This window comes from Equus asinus, chromosome 20 (genome assembly GCF_041296235.1).
Source record: "Equus asinus isolate D_3611 breed Donkey chromosome 20, EquAss-T2T_v2, whole genome shotgun sequence".
Classification (NCBI taxonomy): domain Eukaryota; kingdom Metazoa; phylum Chordata; class Mammalia; order Perissodactyla; family Equidae; genus Equus; species Equus asinus.
In genome coordinates, this window is record NC_091809.1 from 73,055,026 (window position 1) to 73,070,382 (window position 15,357).

At 39.2% G+C, this 15,357-nt stretch overlaps 1 protein-coding gene across 5 annotated transcripts in view; it reads right to left on the reverse strand.

Annotated features, from left to right (window-relative positions):
- Positions 1-1,488: 1,488 nt before the first annotated feature.
- CCDC81 (coiled-coil domain containing 81) overlaps positions 1,489-15,357 on the reverse strand; it is a 78,156-nt gene continuing 64,287 nt past the window's right edge. For all 5 annotated transcript variants that reach the window (XM_070490508.1, XM_070490507.1, XM_014868034.3 and 2 more), the window contains 2 exons: positions 13,154-13,279; positions 1,489-10,955 (listed from right to left, as the gene is read on the reverse strand). In XM_070490508.1, coding sequence (XP_070346609.1) covers positions 10,814-10,955; positions 13,154-13,279 — 268 coding nt within the window. In that variant the 3' untranslated portion in view covers positions 1,489-10,813. The remainder of the gene's footprint in view (positions 10,956-13,153; positions 13,280-15,357) is intronic.

The following is a 15,357-nucleotide window of genomic DNA, read 5'->3' on the forward strand; positions in this document are numbered from 1 at the left end:
GTGGGGCACCGACTCCCGGAGGGAGAATTGTGGAGCCTGAGGCGCTTCACCTCCGGGTCGGGAGGAAAGTGACTGAGGAGGGGCGCGGTGGGGATGCTGGAGGAGGAAGCCTGGAAGAGGCTGAAGGGAGACGTGGGGCTGGACTAAGACGGGCCGGAAATGCAGGTAGTGGGAGAAGAGTCCCATCTCCTGACTCTCATAAATCTTTTTCCATCGGCTTCGTGTTTTAGCCTGGCTCTTGCCAACGTGTTGCTAGGCTTTTTTTCAATCAAGTCTGACAGACTTTGTCTTTTAACTGAAGAACTTACTGCGTTTACGTTATTTTATTACATTATATATTTTTTTGTTATTTTACATTACACTATATTATTGCTATATTTGCATCTGTTTTTGCGTTCATTTTGTGCTATTTGGCATATTTCTGTATTTCTTTTTTTGTCCTCTCCCCCCTTATTTTTTTTTAAAGATTGGCACCTGAGCTAACAACTGTTGCCAATCTTTTTTTTTCCTGCTTTTTCTCCCCAAATCCCCCCAGTACATAGTTGTATATTTTAGTTGTGGGTCCTTCTAGTTATGGCATGTGGGATGCCGCCTCGGTGTGGCCTGAACAGTGGTGCCATGTCTGCACCCAGGCGAAACCCTGGGCCCTGGAAGTGGAGCGCTCAAACTTAACCACTTGGCCACAGGCTGGCTTCTTTGTCCTTTCTTGATTTGTTTTAGACTAAAGTTTTTCCTCCCCTAAGTCCATATTTTCCCTCTACTGTTTTGGAAATTTGTAATTGTGCTTAAAACGTCTTAGAAGTTATTGTAGGTTAGACACTGTTCTAAATCTAAATGGCTTTACAGAAATTTGTTTGATATAACAACCCAATCAATTCGATACTACTATTATTTCTATTGTTCTGATTTAAAAAAAGAAAAAGAAAAAAACCCTAGGCACAGAAAAGTTATTTTCCCAAGGTGACAGAGCTAGTAAATGGCAGGGCTGAGGTTTGAATCCTGGAGTTCTAGCTCTAGAGTCTACCTAATATATATGTCCTATTATATACCTGTTTATATTCTTTTAGTACTTAAAAAGCTTAGCAAAAGTCAAACATTCAAAATCTTTTCCCATATCTTGAAGGAACTCAACACACTTTAACTATTAATGTTGTCAAGCATTTTTTTAACCCCACAAATTGTTTATAAAAATCAGTGTTTATTTAAATTTGCCCAATATGTCATCAGTTTCTTTGCTCATTATTCCTTCTTGTATCTCCACCCTTTCTTCTAGGATAATCGTAGAATAATTCTCCTTTATCCAAGAGCATCTTTTGGACGTTCCTTTAGTTGTTAGTATATGATCAACTTTGATAAATATTTTATAGAATCTTGAAAACATGCATCCTCACTGTTGAAAATGCATTTTATTTTTGGTAGACTTTTTTTTTGTTTTTTCTTTGGCTTTTCAACAAACTTTTTTCCCTAAATTCTTTTATTTTGCTTTCATTGTTAATAGTTTTGCTGGGTACACAATTCTACATTGATACTTATTTTCTCAGCCCTTTGAAGATATTCCTTGTCTTTAGGTTTCCTCTCTAATAGCTTCATAATTTTCTAAAATGTCTGAACTTTGTTTCCTGGCTTAGGCATGGCCCATAACAGTAAAGCCCTATTTCTTCCTTTTTTCCTCTTCCTTCCTCTTCACTCTTCTTTCTTCCTACCTTCATTTCTTCTTTAATAACTCAATCCACTATATGAGGTGGAACAAGGTAGTTGTCTATGCAGCAGGTAGGGGTGCAGAGGATATTAGAGTCTGGTGGGGTGGTGAGAACGGTATTCAAGCAAGGGTAGGGGTGGTAGTAGCAGCCTGGTGCAGGCTTTAGAACTCAAGCAGAGTGGAGAGGGCATACACATGAGGGGACAGCAGTGGTTATCAAAGATACTTAAGGGTTCATCCAGTAGTACATTGAAGATAATGGGAATCTGATTTCTCACTGTCAGACAGGAGTTACAAATATGGAAAGGGAGAAAAGTAGAATTAACTCTAGGATCTTGGATTGAAATTGGTTGTATTGATGTGAACTCATCAATTTCAATACAGAGAGATGGTTATAGAAATATAGATGTGTGTGTGAGTTCCCCAGCTTCATCTACAGAGAGCATAAAGGGCCTCAAGCAATGACATCCCAAGAGCAATGAGAACAACTAGCACTCAGATCATGGTTTCTTAATACCATTCTTCATTCAAAGGCACCAAGTCTTAGAGAAATGGCTGCTTCCAGAGGTAGGGCACAAAAAGTACAAGAGAAGCCTGGAATATCTTGTTATAACAGAAGGTAAAGAAGTGTTCAAAAAATGATAGGAATGACAAAAGGACATGGAACACAGAGCAAAGGAGGCTAAAGAGACCTGACAACTAAATGTGATGTGGGATCCTGGATGGGATCTTGGAACAGAAAAACGACTAGGAAAAAACTACTGAAATCTAAATAAAGTGTGAAGTTTAGTTAATAGTAAAGTACCAATGTTGGCTCCTTAGTTATGACAAATGTATCATAGAAATAGAATATGTTAACAGTGGGGGAAACTGGGTGAGGAGTATACAGTGAACTCTCTAAAACCATTCCAAGACTTTTAAAAAATTATTTAAATCAAAACAAAAAGCAAAGAAGCCAGTTTGAAGGGCTCCCACTGATAGGAATATTGATCCCAATGATAGGAATGAATTATAACTCATTGAATAAAATAGAAATCATTGTCTATACTGATATCAATAAATAGGGGGAAACCAATTCTTTGCCTTATAGTAGAATGCCAACTAATAAATGTAGCAGGAATGGTGGAATTAGAAAAATCTGTATTTAGCAATCATCATTGCAATTATTCATTTAGCAAAGAAACATCAAGAGATACTAAAACTAGTGGGTAAAGTTGATGAAGAATGGGATATTTATTTACTTTTGAAAGTCCCTACCACAAAAAAACAATTAGTTACAAAAGAAAAAACAGCTTGATAGTCATAAACCTTGCAGGTGTCACTTAATCAGATGATCAAAATTCACATGACCAGTAATGGGACAAACTGAGTTATGTGCTACATGATAGCATTGAACGCAAGGAATATAGCATCATATCTATGATTTTCCTGCCAAAAAAATACATTCCTGGAATTTTATCATGAGGAAAAATCAGAAAAATCCAAATGAAAAGACTGAAATCTTCAAAAGTGTCAGCCATGAAAGTCAAGTCAAGGCTGAGGACTGTTCCAGGTTGAAGGAGATTAGGAAGATAATGGCAACTAAATGTAACACATGATCATAGATTGGATCCTGTTGCTTAAAAGGACATTTTTGGGACAATTAACAAAATTTGAATTGAGTTTTTGGATGATATGGAAATGGTGAATCAATGTTCATTTTCTGATTTGGGTGGTTATATTGTGGTTTTATGGGAGAATATCCCTATTTGTAAGGCATTTTACCCAAAAGTATTCAGAAGTGACAGGGCATATATCAGCAACTTGCTCTTAGTTCTAGAGAGTGGAGGGCATATTTTTACAATTTTTGAATCTTCTCTGTAAGTTTAAAATTATTTCAAAATGAAAATGTATCTTTAGCATTAATTTATAAAGTCTAGGTCATAAGTAATTAGCTGATGCTCACCTCTCTGGATTCTTGCTCCCACTTTCTGTTTGCTTCTGGAGACTTTTTTTTTGCAGCTTTACATTTTTAAAAGATTTTAAAAATATTTTAGCTAGCATTGTTAGTTATTTTGCAGCTGCCTACCCCCAAAATTTCAAGATATGGCAGACTGGCCGTTGTCCACTATGATCCATTTTCCACATTTTTAGTACTAGCATTCCCTGAGTTTTTCACTAAACAAATGGCCACCAAGCTAGAGACTTCAATTCCCAACCTCCCTTGCAGCATGGTGTGACTATGTGATTAAATTCTGGCCAGTGGGACATGGGCAGAAATAATGGTGCCACTTCCAGGTTATACTCCTTAAAAAAATGCAGTTTCTCCCCTGCCCTTTTCTTCCTACTTGCTAATTGGAAGATGATGAGAACTGGAGCAGTTGCCTTGACCCGGTGGTGGAAACCACAGGAGAAGCTAGTAGACCCATCCTTCTATCAGACTACTTACCTCCAGGCCGGCCGTTTCTTGAGAGAAAAATGCACTTCTGTTTTGGTTAAGCCTCTGTTGTTTGATCTCTGTTAAAGCACTATCCTAACAAAATTTAACTGAAAGAACTGAAGTGCCAGCTGATGTGGGGGAAAGGTGAGAGGTGGAAGAATAAGACTCAAACCACCATGAAACACTTCTGGTGCTAGCCAAGATGGAGTAAGCCCACTACCACATTTCTCTGCAACTGATTATAACTGAACAGAACTGAAAAAACAACTACCTGAGGACTCCGAAAAGTAAATAATAGTCAGTCAAAACTTGAAGGATGACTTGCATAGTGATGAATTTCCTGGTAAATTAATTCCTTTTCTGGTTTTGACCTGAGGGCAATCTGAAATCCAGAACTATGCAGATTGCATAAACTCAAGAGAAATCCCCTCTTTCTAGCCAGAGAACCAGGAAAAGGGTTCCCTGTGAGCTGGAGAGTATGAAGGAATTGCCCTTTTTTCTTTTTTTTTTCCCCCTCTCAGGTGTGCCCCAAGACCAGCTGCAGTCATAAATCTGCACAGCAGCAATAGTGGTGGTGGTGGCGGCAGTGCAAGCACCTAAGACCCTGAGAGATCCTGTCTTCCCAGACAGAGGAACCAGGAGAAGGGACCCCTGTGGTCAGAGAGTGTGGGAGGAATGTCTGTTTCTTTTCTCTTGTCTCTCACTGCTTCTGCCTGGGGTCAGCCCATCATGTGGAAGGTTGAGAGAGTGAAGAGAGCCAAAACTCTGAGAAAAACCCTGTCTTTATAGCCAGGGGACTGGAGAATGTAGGAGAAATTCCAGAGAGGAGTGAGCTGGAGAAAGAAATCCCCTAATTCTGTGTATGAATCACTATAAGTCAGGTTTACTCCCAAGATGCACGTGTGAAAAACAGATCCAAAGAAATACAGGTTTTGAGAATTGACCTGACAAAATAACTGTTACCCACAGAAGGTGAGACAGAACGCACATTCTGAACTTCAAGATTTTGCTGGCTTAAAAAAAAAAAAATCAACACTCTCCAGAGGATTTTAGCAGGACCCAGAGTTTCACAACATAATTTTCCAAATGTTCAAGATACAATACAAAATTACTCAACATACGAAGAACCAACAAAATGTAACTAATTCTCAAGGGAAAAGACAACAAATGCTAACCCAAGATGACCTCAATATTGGAATTCTTAAATAAAGACCTTAAAGCAGATATTATAACCATACTCCATGAGGTAAAAGTAAACACTATAAAACGAGTGAAAAGATAGACATTCTCAGAAGAGAAATAGAAACTATAAAAAAGAAGAAAATGGAAATTTTAGATTTGAGAAAAATATAATGCAACATTCCCTGGATGCGTTCAATAACAGAACATAGACAATGGAGGAAAGAATCAGTGGATTTGAAGATAAACAGAAATTATCCTTTCTGAAAAGCAGAGGAAGAAAAGGTGAAAATAATAATGAATAAAGCCTCAGAGACCTGTGGAACTATATTTAAAGTTTGAACATGCAGTTCATTGGAGTTCCAAAAGGAGAGGAGAAAGATATTGGTACAGAACAAATATTTGGATAATGGACAAAACTTCCCAAAATTTGGTGAAAGACATAAATGTAAAGACTCAAGAAACTCAGTAAACCCCAAACATAATAAACCCAAAATAGACCACCCTGAAAATACATCATAATCAAACTGCTGAAAACTAAAAGTAAAGAAGGAAATCTTGAAAGCAGCCAGATAAAAACAACACATTACATATAGGGAACAATGGTTCAAATGACTGAATCTTCCATCAGAAACCAAGGAACCAGAAACGGGAATGATACCGTTAAGGTGCTGAAAAAAAACCCTGTTCATTCAGAATGCTACTTCCAGCAAAAATGCCCTTCAGGAATAAAGGTAAAATAAAGACATTCTCAGATGAATGAAGACTAAAAAAGATTCTGTTGCCACTGTTATGGGCTGAATTGTGACCCCTCAAAATTCATATGTTGAAGTCCTAACCCCCAGTACCTCAAATTGTGACTATATTTGGATATAGGGTCTTTAAAAAGATGATTCAGTTAAAATGAGGTCAGCAGAGTGGGCCCTAATCCAATATAACTGGTGTCCTTGTAAGAGGAGGAAATGAGGACACAGACACAAACTCAAAGCGAGCAAAAGAAATAATGAGTAGAAGTCAATCACGTTGAGAAGAAAAAAAATAGAGAAAAATTAATGGAACAAAAGCTGTTCTTTGAAAAGACCGATATATTTTTAAAAACTTCTATCAGACTGACCGAGAAAGAAAGAAGACAAAAATTACTGATATTGAGAATCAAAGAAGGGATTTCACTACAGACCCCATAGACGTTGAAAGGGTAAGGGGGGAACACTATTAACAACTGTATGCCCATAAGTTCAACAAGAGCTGAAATTCCTTGATACAATCTACCAAAATTGAATTCATCATTTAAAACTCCCCAACAAAGAAGACTCCAGGCCTGGATGGTTTCATTAGTGAATTTTGCCAGGTATTTAAGGAAGAAATCACACGAATTCTTCACAATCTCTTCCAGAAAATAGGAGAAAAGGGAACATTTCCCAACTCATTTGATGAGGTCATCATTACCCCAGTATCAAAATTTGATGAAGATGCTACAAAAAATAAAAGAACATTACAAAGCATGACCAGAACATTATAAGGAAACCATAATAAGCTTTTAACACTTGAATTATCAAGTCAATTATCCTTTCTCCTCCACCTCATGTCCCTCCATAATTCATCGTGCAAAACCAAACCCAACCCAACCAAAAAAAAAGAAAAGCCTCAGATACATCTATGCAGGCAAGACCCAAGAGAAAATGCCAGCTTCCTCAGATCTCCTACTGCATGCCCTTCTGATGCAGGGCTCTATGAGTGGAGTGGGACTTGAGCTGAATTTTAGATCCCATTCACCCTGTGGTAGGCCGAATAATGGCCTCCCCAAAATACCCAAATCCTGATCCCTGGAACCTGTGAATGTTACCTTCTATGGCAAATAGGATTCTGCAAATGTGATTAAGGATCTTGAGATGGGGAGATTATCCTGAACTATCAGGTGGGCCCTAAATGTAATCACAACTGTTTTTATAAGAGAGAGGCAGAAGGAGATTTGACTAGAGGAGAAGGTAATGTAACAACAGAAGCAGAAAGACATTTGAAGATGCTACACTGCTGGCTTTGAAGATGGAGGAAGGGGCCATGAGTCAAGGAATGTAAAGAATGGCTCTAGAAGCTGGAAATGGCAGGAAAAGGATTCTCCTTTCAGAGGCTTCAGAAGCATACAGCCCTGCTAACCACTTGACTTTAACCCGGTGAAAGTGATTTCAGATTTCTGACCTCCAGAACTGTCAGAGGATAAATTTATGTTGTTTTAAGCAGCCAGGTTTGTGGTAGTTTGTTGCAGCAGCGATGGGAAACTGGGAGCTAGGAGCCTTTGTACGTAGCCCCGTCTGCATGGCGCTTCAAGATGGCCTGTGTGTTGTCCACTTCGTCCTCTTCCACCCATAAACTAGTACATTGAGATATAGGCTGCAAATACTTAGCATTTCTTCTCTCTTTGGATTTCTAAGGCCTCCCTCAGCCTAGGCATTGGGGCATACATTTTCACTTGTTTATCTCTGGCTCCTTTCTCTCTGGTCCTCAAATGTATTGGAACTAGAAGTTCTGGGACTTAGCTTTGGGAGGTGGGGCAAATAGCTACTGGGTTTTCTTGGGGTACCTCTGAAGGAGATCTGGTTACAGCAAAATAGGACCTAAACATTCCTATCTTTTGGTCAAATACCATTATAATATCGTCTTAACCACTAATGAATTCCACAAAACTACAAAGTACTATGAAAGCATAGTGGAGGGAAGAATTAGACTGAAACTGTGTTTATAAAACTGAAAATTATCTACTTACGTTACTGGATTGTTATATCAATTTTTTTCAGTCTAATCAGAATTTTTTAATGAAATAAAGTAAAATAGGAATTACCAGAATGCATTGTAGATGGATGGGGTAAGTATAGCTCTGTAAAACTTTTGTCTCAATTATGTGTGGGCACGTATTTCTTTTATGAAATGTATTTCTTTTACTGAGTCTTACTCAAAAAAGTTTGACAAATACTGAAGTATGTGCTTTCTAATAGCCATCCCAACTCTCATCTCATTCTTATGAAGAATGACTTATTCTTATGAAGAGTCAAAGAGGAAGACAAAACTGGACATAGTTCTCTAGAACTGAAGGCCATTTTCAAAAGCAAAGGCCTTCACTTTACTCACTTTTGATAGCTTAAGCTCATAATAATATTGAACGATATCCATCTAAACCAGGAGTTCTTAATCTGGGGTCCAGATCCAGAGGTCTAGGAAACCTCTAATTGTAGACAAAATGTTGTATATGAAAATGTACATATTTTTAGGAAACAGTCCATATTTTTCATCAGATTCTTAAGAGTCCGCAACTGTCCAAAACTTTAAAAATCACTGAAATTGGGAATTCTTTGATACATTAAGCTGATCTGGTAGTGCCAGAGTTCTGGGAATGACAGAACTTGGTGACAGTAATTCAAATTGATTTAGCAAAAGACATGCTAATTGAGTCTGGCCTAATAACAGGGTTGGACTTATGTAAGATTAGCCGTTAAGATCAGTGAAGAAGATGATAAGTTATGAAGACTTGCTCAAAAAAAAGACTGTCCATTCTTTATTGTATGATATCAGTTGTTTTAATGAAGGACTATAATGTAGTTTAATTCTTAAAAAGGTTGAATGATAAAAAACATATTAGGTTTCATAACCTAACTCACATAACCACATCTCCATCTTAGCCTTGATAGGCACACAGGGCCTCGACATCTGTTGCCATGACCCCTTGTCACTCTTCATCCAGCTATTTCCTATTTATCCTTAAAAATTCAGCTTAGGCCTCATCTCCTTCAAAAGCTTTCTCTCTCTGTGCCAGGATAACTGACTACAAGGGCTCCAGCTCGCTCGTCCGTAACAACCAATGCACAGCGCTATCAGGTTTTTACCTTGTTATGTGGAGATTCTCCAGTCACATCTCACCTTTGCTCCACACAGTAAGTGCTCTGAAGGCAGGCAGGGACTGATGAGGTCTTAATCTCCAGGTCACCAAAAATTAGCTTGGTGCTTGGCACACAGTAAGAGTCAGTACTGCTAGCAATGGTAATAAATAAGTTCAGTTCCTATGGTAAAAACTGTCTACAAAGTTAAATCTTTTCACCTAAACATATCAAAATTTCCTAAAGTCTTTTTTTCTTTAAGAAGGCAGTCTGTATTTTTTAAAAATATTAATACAATGCTATTAAAGTAATTTATTATATATTAGAGACACAGAAATACTCCAAGGGTGCAGCAGATATGGACTTCAGGCAAGTCAAGCAGTCCTGGGGAAAGGCTATGTTTTAAGTATTGGTTGGTGATCATTCAACCTGCATGGGGTGATCTTCTGGGGAAATGTAAGGAAGTGGCAACATAGGAAGCTTGGGTTGAGAGGTTCCAGACAATTCCAGTCACCAGTAAGCTTACTTATTTCCATAGAAAAAGATAACATTAGCAACAAAATTTGCCTGATATCAATCTGAGTACTTTCCCCTTAACTATTCAGGGCTCAAAACATTCCTACTTTGTATTTGTAGCAGGACAAAACAATGTTTTGGAGGTCTCCCCAGATATATTTTCCCCCATTTTCTAAGAAAGATATGACAGCAGAAAGCAAATAGTTGAAGGGACTTTCTTCCTAGATTTTGTATTTCAGAAATCTAGACTTCACTCTTCTTTGTTAATTTTTTACCTAAGGTGGTAGGACAGGGCAGGGAGAGGAAAGATAAAGGGTGAAGACAAATGAAGAAAGTTTGTGGCTGAGAACACCCCCAGCTTAACTGAAAATCAGTCCTTTAACAGGAAGATACTCCTCTTCCACAGCATATTTAGCTTAAGAATGGATCCAAGTGAAGCAGTGAGAGAAGAAGGTGGCACCTGGCAGGGCAGCCAGACTCCCCTCACAGTACACACTTATCCCAATAAACCTACAATCATGGTGTAGAAGTGGCTGGGCAACAGAATGATTGACCAGAAGGTCACCAAAGGAATGATATCCCCTGAGGTCCCAACAAAGTCCCAGGTGTATCACCAAGTAGAAAACTCGGAAGGCATTACTCTCACCACCTGAGGCAAATAGCCTAACCTACCTGTGGGTTTTTCACACATAGGGTCCTCTAGAAAAATCTAGGGCTGGGGGAGGATGGTAAAATTTACCATTATGAATTGTTATGCACAGTCGGGCACGTAGAAAATATTTATTATGACATTATTCATTATAGATGAAGAAAAGATAAAGTCACAAAGTCTTATACAAAGTCACAGAGGGGGTGGCAGGGCTGGGTCAGCAGCACGCCCGCAGCCAGAATGAAGCAGGGTCCCATTCCCAGCCCCGATGGCAGCAAGGTTCTGTGTGGATGGGAGGACGACAGATGTGAGAACCTCTGTATGTGAATTCAGTAAAGGGCTAAAAATAAATCTATTCCTGAAAGCACCAAAACCACACAATTTTTTTCCTCTAAAGTATAAATATGTCGTTTTGCCATCACCCCTAAACATTTGAAAAATAAAAACCTTCCCCAGGTTTTGGACACAGGTCCAAACATTGGGTTTTAGACAAACAACCGGGAGCCATGCAGGGACTTGTTCAGGGGCCACAGGTTGCTCTTGCCCACGTTGGAGGTGCACCGCTGGCACTGCCTGCAGCGCCGATACTTCTCACACTGGTCCAGGAGGAAGAGCTTGTCTGAGGCCCTGGGGAGAGGCGAGGAAAAGCAGTCATTAGCAGGCATTCCCTGAGTCCTGGCTGGGGCCCTGGCCTGGAAGCCAGTGGAAGGGAGACAAAAGAAAAGCAACACCTGGTCCCTGCCCTCCAGGAGCTTCCCAACCACCTGTGATCTCCCACCTGCAGGCTCTCCCCCTCCAGGCTGCTGCCTGCAGCCCGCCCCAGCTTGGCATCTCCTGCTTCCAAACCTCAGCTATCTCCTCATTCCCCAGTTAAATAAAAGGCTCTGACTCAGTGCCTTCACAACAGTCTGACCCCAGCCCTTCTCCCCAGCCACACGCACCCGAACCCTCAGAGAACATGTAACTTGCCCAAGGTCCCTCAACCAGCCCATGGTGGCTCCAAAGCCTCTGTGTTCCCTGTTTGGCCATGTGGCTGCACCTTTACCTGTCAGGCTCCCAGGAGACAGCATTTGAGAGGGAGAGCAGGCCATTAAGCTGCTGGTTAACAGTTAATACCCCAGGAGACAGAGTAGACTCAAAATGAAAAGTCCCCAGAGGCCAGAGACCTCTGGAGAGTTAGGGGCAGGAGCGAAAGTGGAGACAAGGACAAAAGCAGCTCCAAGCAGAGCTGAAGGGATGGCAGTAACTGATTTTCCACTCCAACAATTTTTCTTGATTATGCAGGACAGTCCCTGGTGTGTTCCCCTATCCTATCAAAATTTCTACATGGGTGGAATTCTGTAAAAAGGAGAAACAAGAGCAGCCTTACAAAGAAAAAGAACAAAGAGTCTTTGCAATGTCCAGGGAAGACCACCTGGCTTGCCTTGGTCATGGGATGGAATACCATGTGCTAACTGCATGCACATGAACCTTGTTTTTGCTTTCATTTTCTTTTTAACACCAACCAATTCCTTCTTCCCACCTGCTGCCTGCTTGAGTCCCTGCCCACAACTTGGCCTAGGTCTTTGGGTAATAGGTTCGCTCTGCCATGTCCTTGGAGCAGCTGTGTTATCCTGCCACTCAAGGTTACTTCATGTCCCCTGTACCCTTTATCATCATGGTGGCCAAGCATTCTTTCAAAATCCAGTGAAAATCTCCCTGGCATTCACTTCACTGCTTTCTACCCGATTTCCCATAACATTGAGAAAATGGCTTGAAACCCCCAACTCAGCTTTCCCTACCTCTTCCCTAGGCCAAACAACCCCAGTTCTCCTTTGGAACCTATTTCCATGTCATCACTCATACTTGCATCATCACAACATATGGGCTCTACCTGTTAGAAAGACCAGCATAAAATGCCTTAAAAGAAAATCTAAAAGGAAAAGGAGAGTCACAGGTCAAGATCCATTAGAACAAATTTTATCCATGATAAAAATTAGTTGATAATTGGCAATTTAAAATATTATTTTGATATATTCAGGTTTTAATAACATTTGATTGTGTAGGCATGGCCTGTTTCTTCAAGTTTTTAAAATTCTATGAAATTATACCCTACATTTGTAAAGTATTTTAATTAAAGTATAATACTTTTTCATCTCTTTATTTGATCCCCAAATTCCTGTGTTAAGTCAGGCAAGTGTTTACTTTCTCTATCTTACAAATAAGAAAAGTAACACCAAAAGATTAGCTGCCTTTCCAAAGTTAGTGTTAATCCTCAAAGCCATGACTAGATTCCCTGATCCTAGATTGTAAATAAATAGCTGGAGAGAGGGGGTAGGGATATAATAATACATTTCAGGAAGATTTTCTTGGTTCATTTCGCAGTGGCATCTCACTTTTCCAGTTGACAGTCTGACCCACAACCCCTTGACTCTGCTCTTAAATGACCATTCCTTAGGCTGTGGATTTGTTCAGATGGATACTCACTCTCCCAATTTCCAACTATTTATTTCCAAAGAGAATTCCCACCCTCCTCCCCACTCCCCAACCCCCGTGCCTCCCCACCCTCCACAGAAAGAAGATAAAGCTACCCTACGCAGAGGCCAAGATTAGGGCAGAGATGACAAATATATAACACAGCATTCTCCAATCCCATATCCATAACAGACATTCCTAATACATTGTAGCAGTATTTCCCACTGGACCCAGAATCCTTTTCTCTACAGATTTCTCTAGGCAGCCACTACTCATCAACTGGAGTTGGCACTGGAAACCTAACTGCCATCTCAGGATTAGAGGAAAGTAAACAAGAAGCAGACAAAGGACTGGTTCCAATCAGGTATTACCGCTCGAAGGCCTTCTCCTCCAGGTCCCGCTGCCTCTTCATTGCAGCACTCCTTTCCCAGTCCTCCTGTAAGCTCTGGTTGATTCTGTTCACTCGCTCCAGCTCAGCATTTCTATCTGCCAAGTGCCTAGGGAGAACAGAACAGTCTGATTTCATTCACAATACTGGGAAGGACATGCACCAACCTTGGGAGCCCCATTCCTTTTATGGTAAACAGAAAACTTTCTGATTTTGTTCACCATTCTTTGGAGTATATTAAGGCATGAACACTGCAAAAAGATAGTGAAACTCCTAGCTTTCAAATAATTTATGGATCTAGGACCTTTCATCTTCCATTCTGGTTTAAAAGAGTAGGATCAAAACCTTTTTCCAATTAACAAATTCAGCCTTTAAAGCCATTAATTTCTTTTGAGGCTAATTTAACCGATCTAAAGAATCATCTCAAATGGATTTCCCAGACTTTATGTTTCTTTCCTTTTATTCCAGCCTCTCAGCTGTCAGTAATCAGCCTACAGGTTGCTACAGGCATTTTACAAGACAAAGTAGACAGGCATACAAATGAATGGTTAGAAAGGGGAAAAGAAACAGAAGTGACTAGGAAAAGAAAATGAAATGGAGAAAATATCTAACACTGTACAGAAAGTAAAAAGAATGTGTTTGGTGATGGTCATATCATTGAAGAAGTGACTATAATATCTCTCTTCAAGTGCAACATCCCAGTATTCACAATGTTTAAGTGTTTCTTTTACTGTCTCCAAACATGCAGTCATTGCTGTTGTAAATCACCTTAAACCTGGTTCAAATTACTTATATGTGTCTATTTCTTGCCAAACTGAAACTCTTACCATCCGTTCTCATTAAATTCTAGAAGGGACTTCACTAAATGCGATGGCTGATTTAGCCACCTCTGAAGGGCTTTGTGTTACAGGTAGCAACTGCCACTAGGTATCAGGGCCCTCCAAGAAAAATCAGTAATGTGCTCAGTGCTGGTTCACTTTTCCTAAAATAGTGTGACCACATTTTCCTCTAATAAGCATTGATTTAACAGCTGTTGTGTGGGTATTATAAAGTTTAAATAAGATAATATACAGAAAGTGCCAATGCCTATCATACAATGAGAGCCCAATGACTGAATGGTACCTATTATATATATTTTCCATACCTTTTTCCTTTTCATAGTTTTTTTTAATTGTAGTAAAATCATGTAACATAAAATTGACCATCTTAACTATTTCTAAGTGTACAGATACAGTCTTAAGTATATTTACATTATTGTGCAACCAATACCCAGAACTCCTTTCACCTTGTAAAATTGAAACTCTATACCCATTAAACAACAACTCCCCGTTTCTCCCTTCCCCTAGACCCTGGCAACCACCATTCCACTGGGTTTCCATGAATTTGACTATTCTAAATACCTTACATAAGTGAAATCATACCGTGTTTTTCCTTTTGTGACTGGCTTATTTTTCACTTAGCATAATGTCCTGAAGGTCCACTCATGTTGCAGCATATGTCAGAATTTCTTTTGTTTTTAATGCTGAATAATATTTCATTGTATGTGTATACCACATTTTGTTTATCCATTCATCTGTGGTTAGACATTTAGGTTGCTTCCATTTCTTGGCTATTGTGAATAATCCTGCTCTGAAGGTGGTTGTGCAAATATCTCTTCAAGATCCTGCTTTTAATTCTTTTAGATATACACCCAGGAGTCAAATGATTGAATCATATGGTATTTCTATTTTTAACTTTTTGAGGAACTGCCATACTGTTTTCCATAATGGCTGGATCATTTTACATTCCCACCAACAGTACACAGGGTTCCTATTTCTCCATATCTTTGTCAATACTTATTATTTTCTGTTTTTTTTTATAGTAGCCATGCTAGTGGGAGTGAGGTAATATCTTCCTCTCTCTCTCTCTTTTATTATTTTTTTTTGCTATCTTAGTTTTATTTTTCCCCTTTACATCATATTATATTTGTATCTTAATGGTTTTGTCTACAATGAACAGACAATTTTCTTCCTTTTTAATCTTTTGAATACTCTAAAATAAGTACTTGTTAAAGGTTTCATGGTGTAAGAAAAATCTGTAATTTTCTTTGATTTGGATATTTCACCAGGCAATCAAACCACAAATATGATAACCCAAGATAAACGATAGCACATTTTATCTTTGCATTTGTGAAATCTTATTACACTG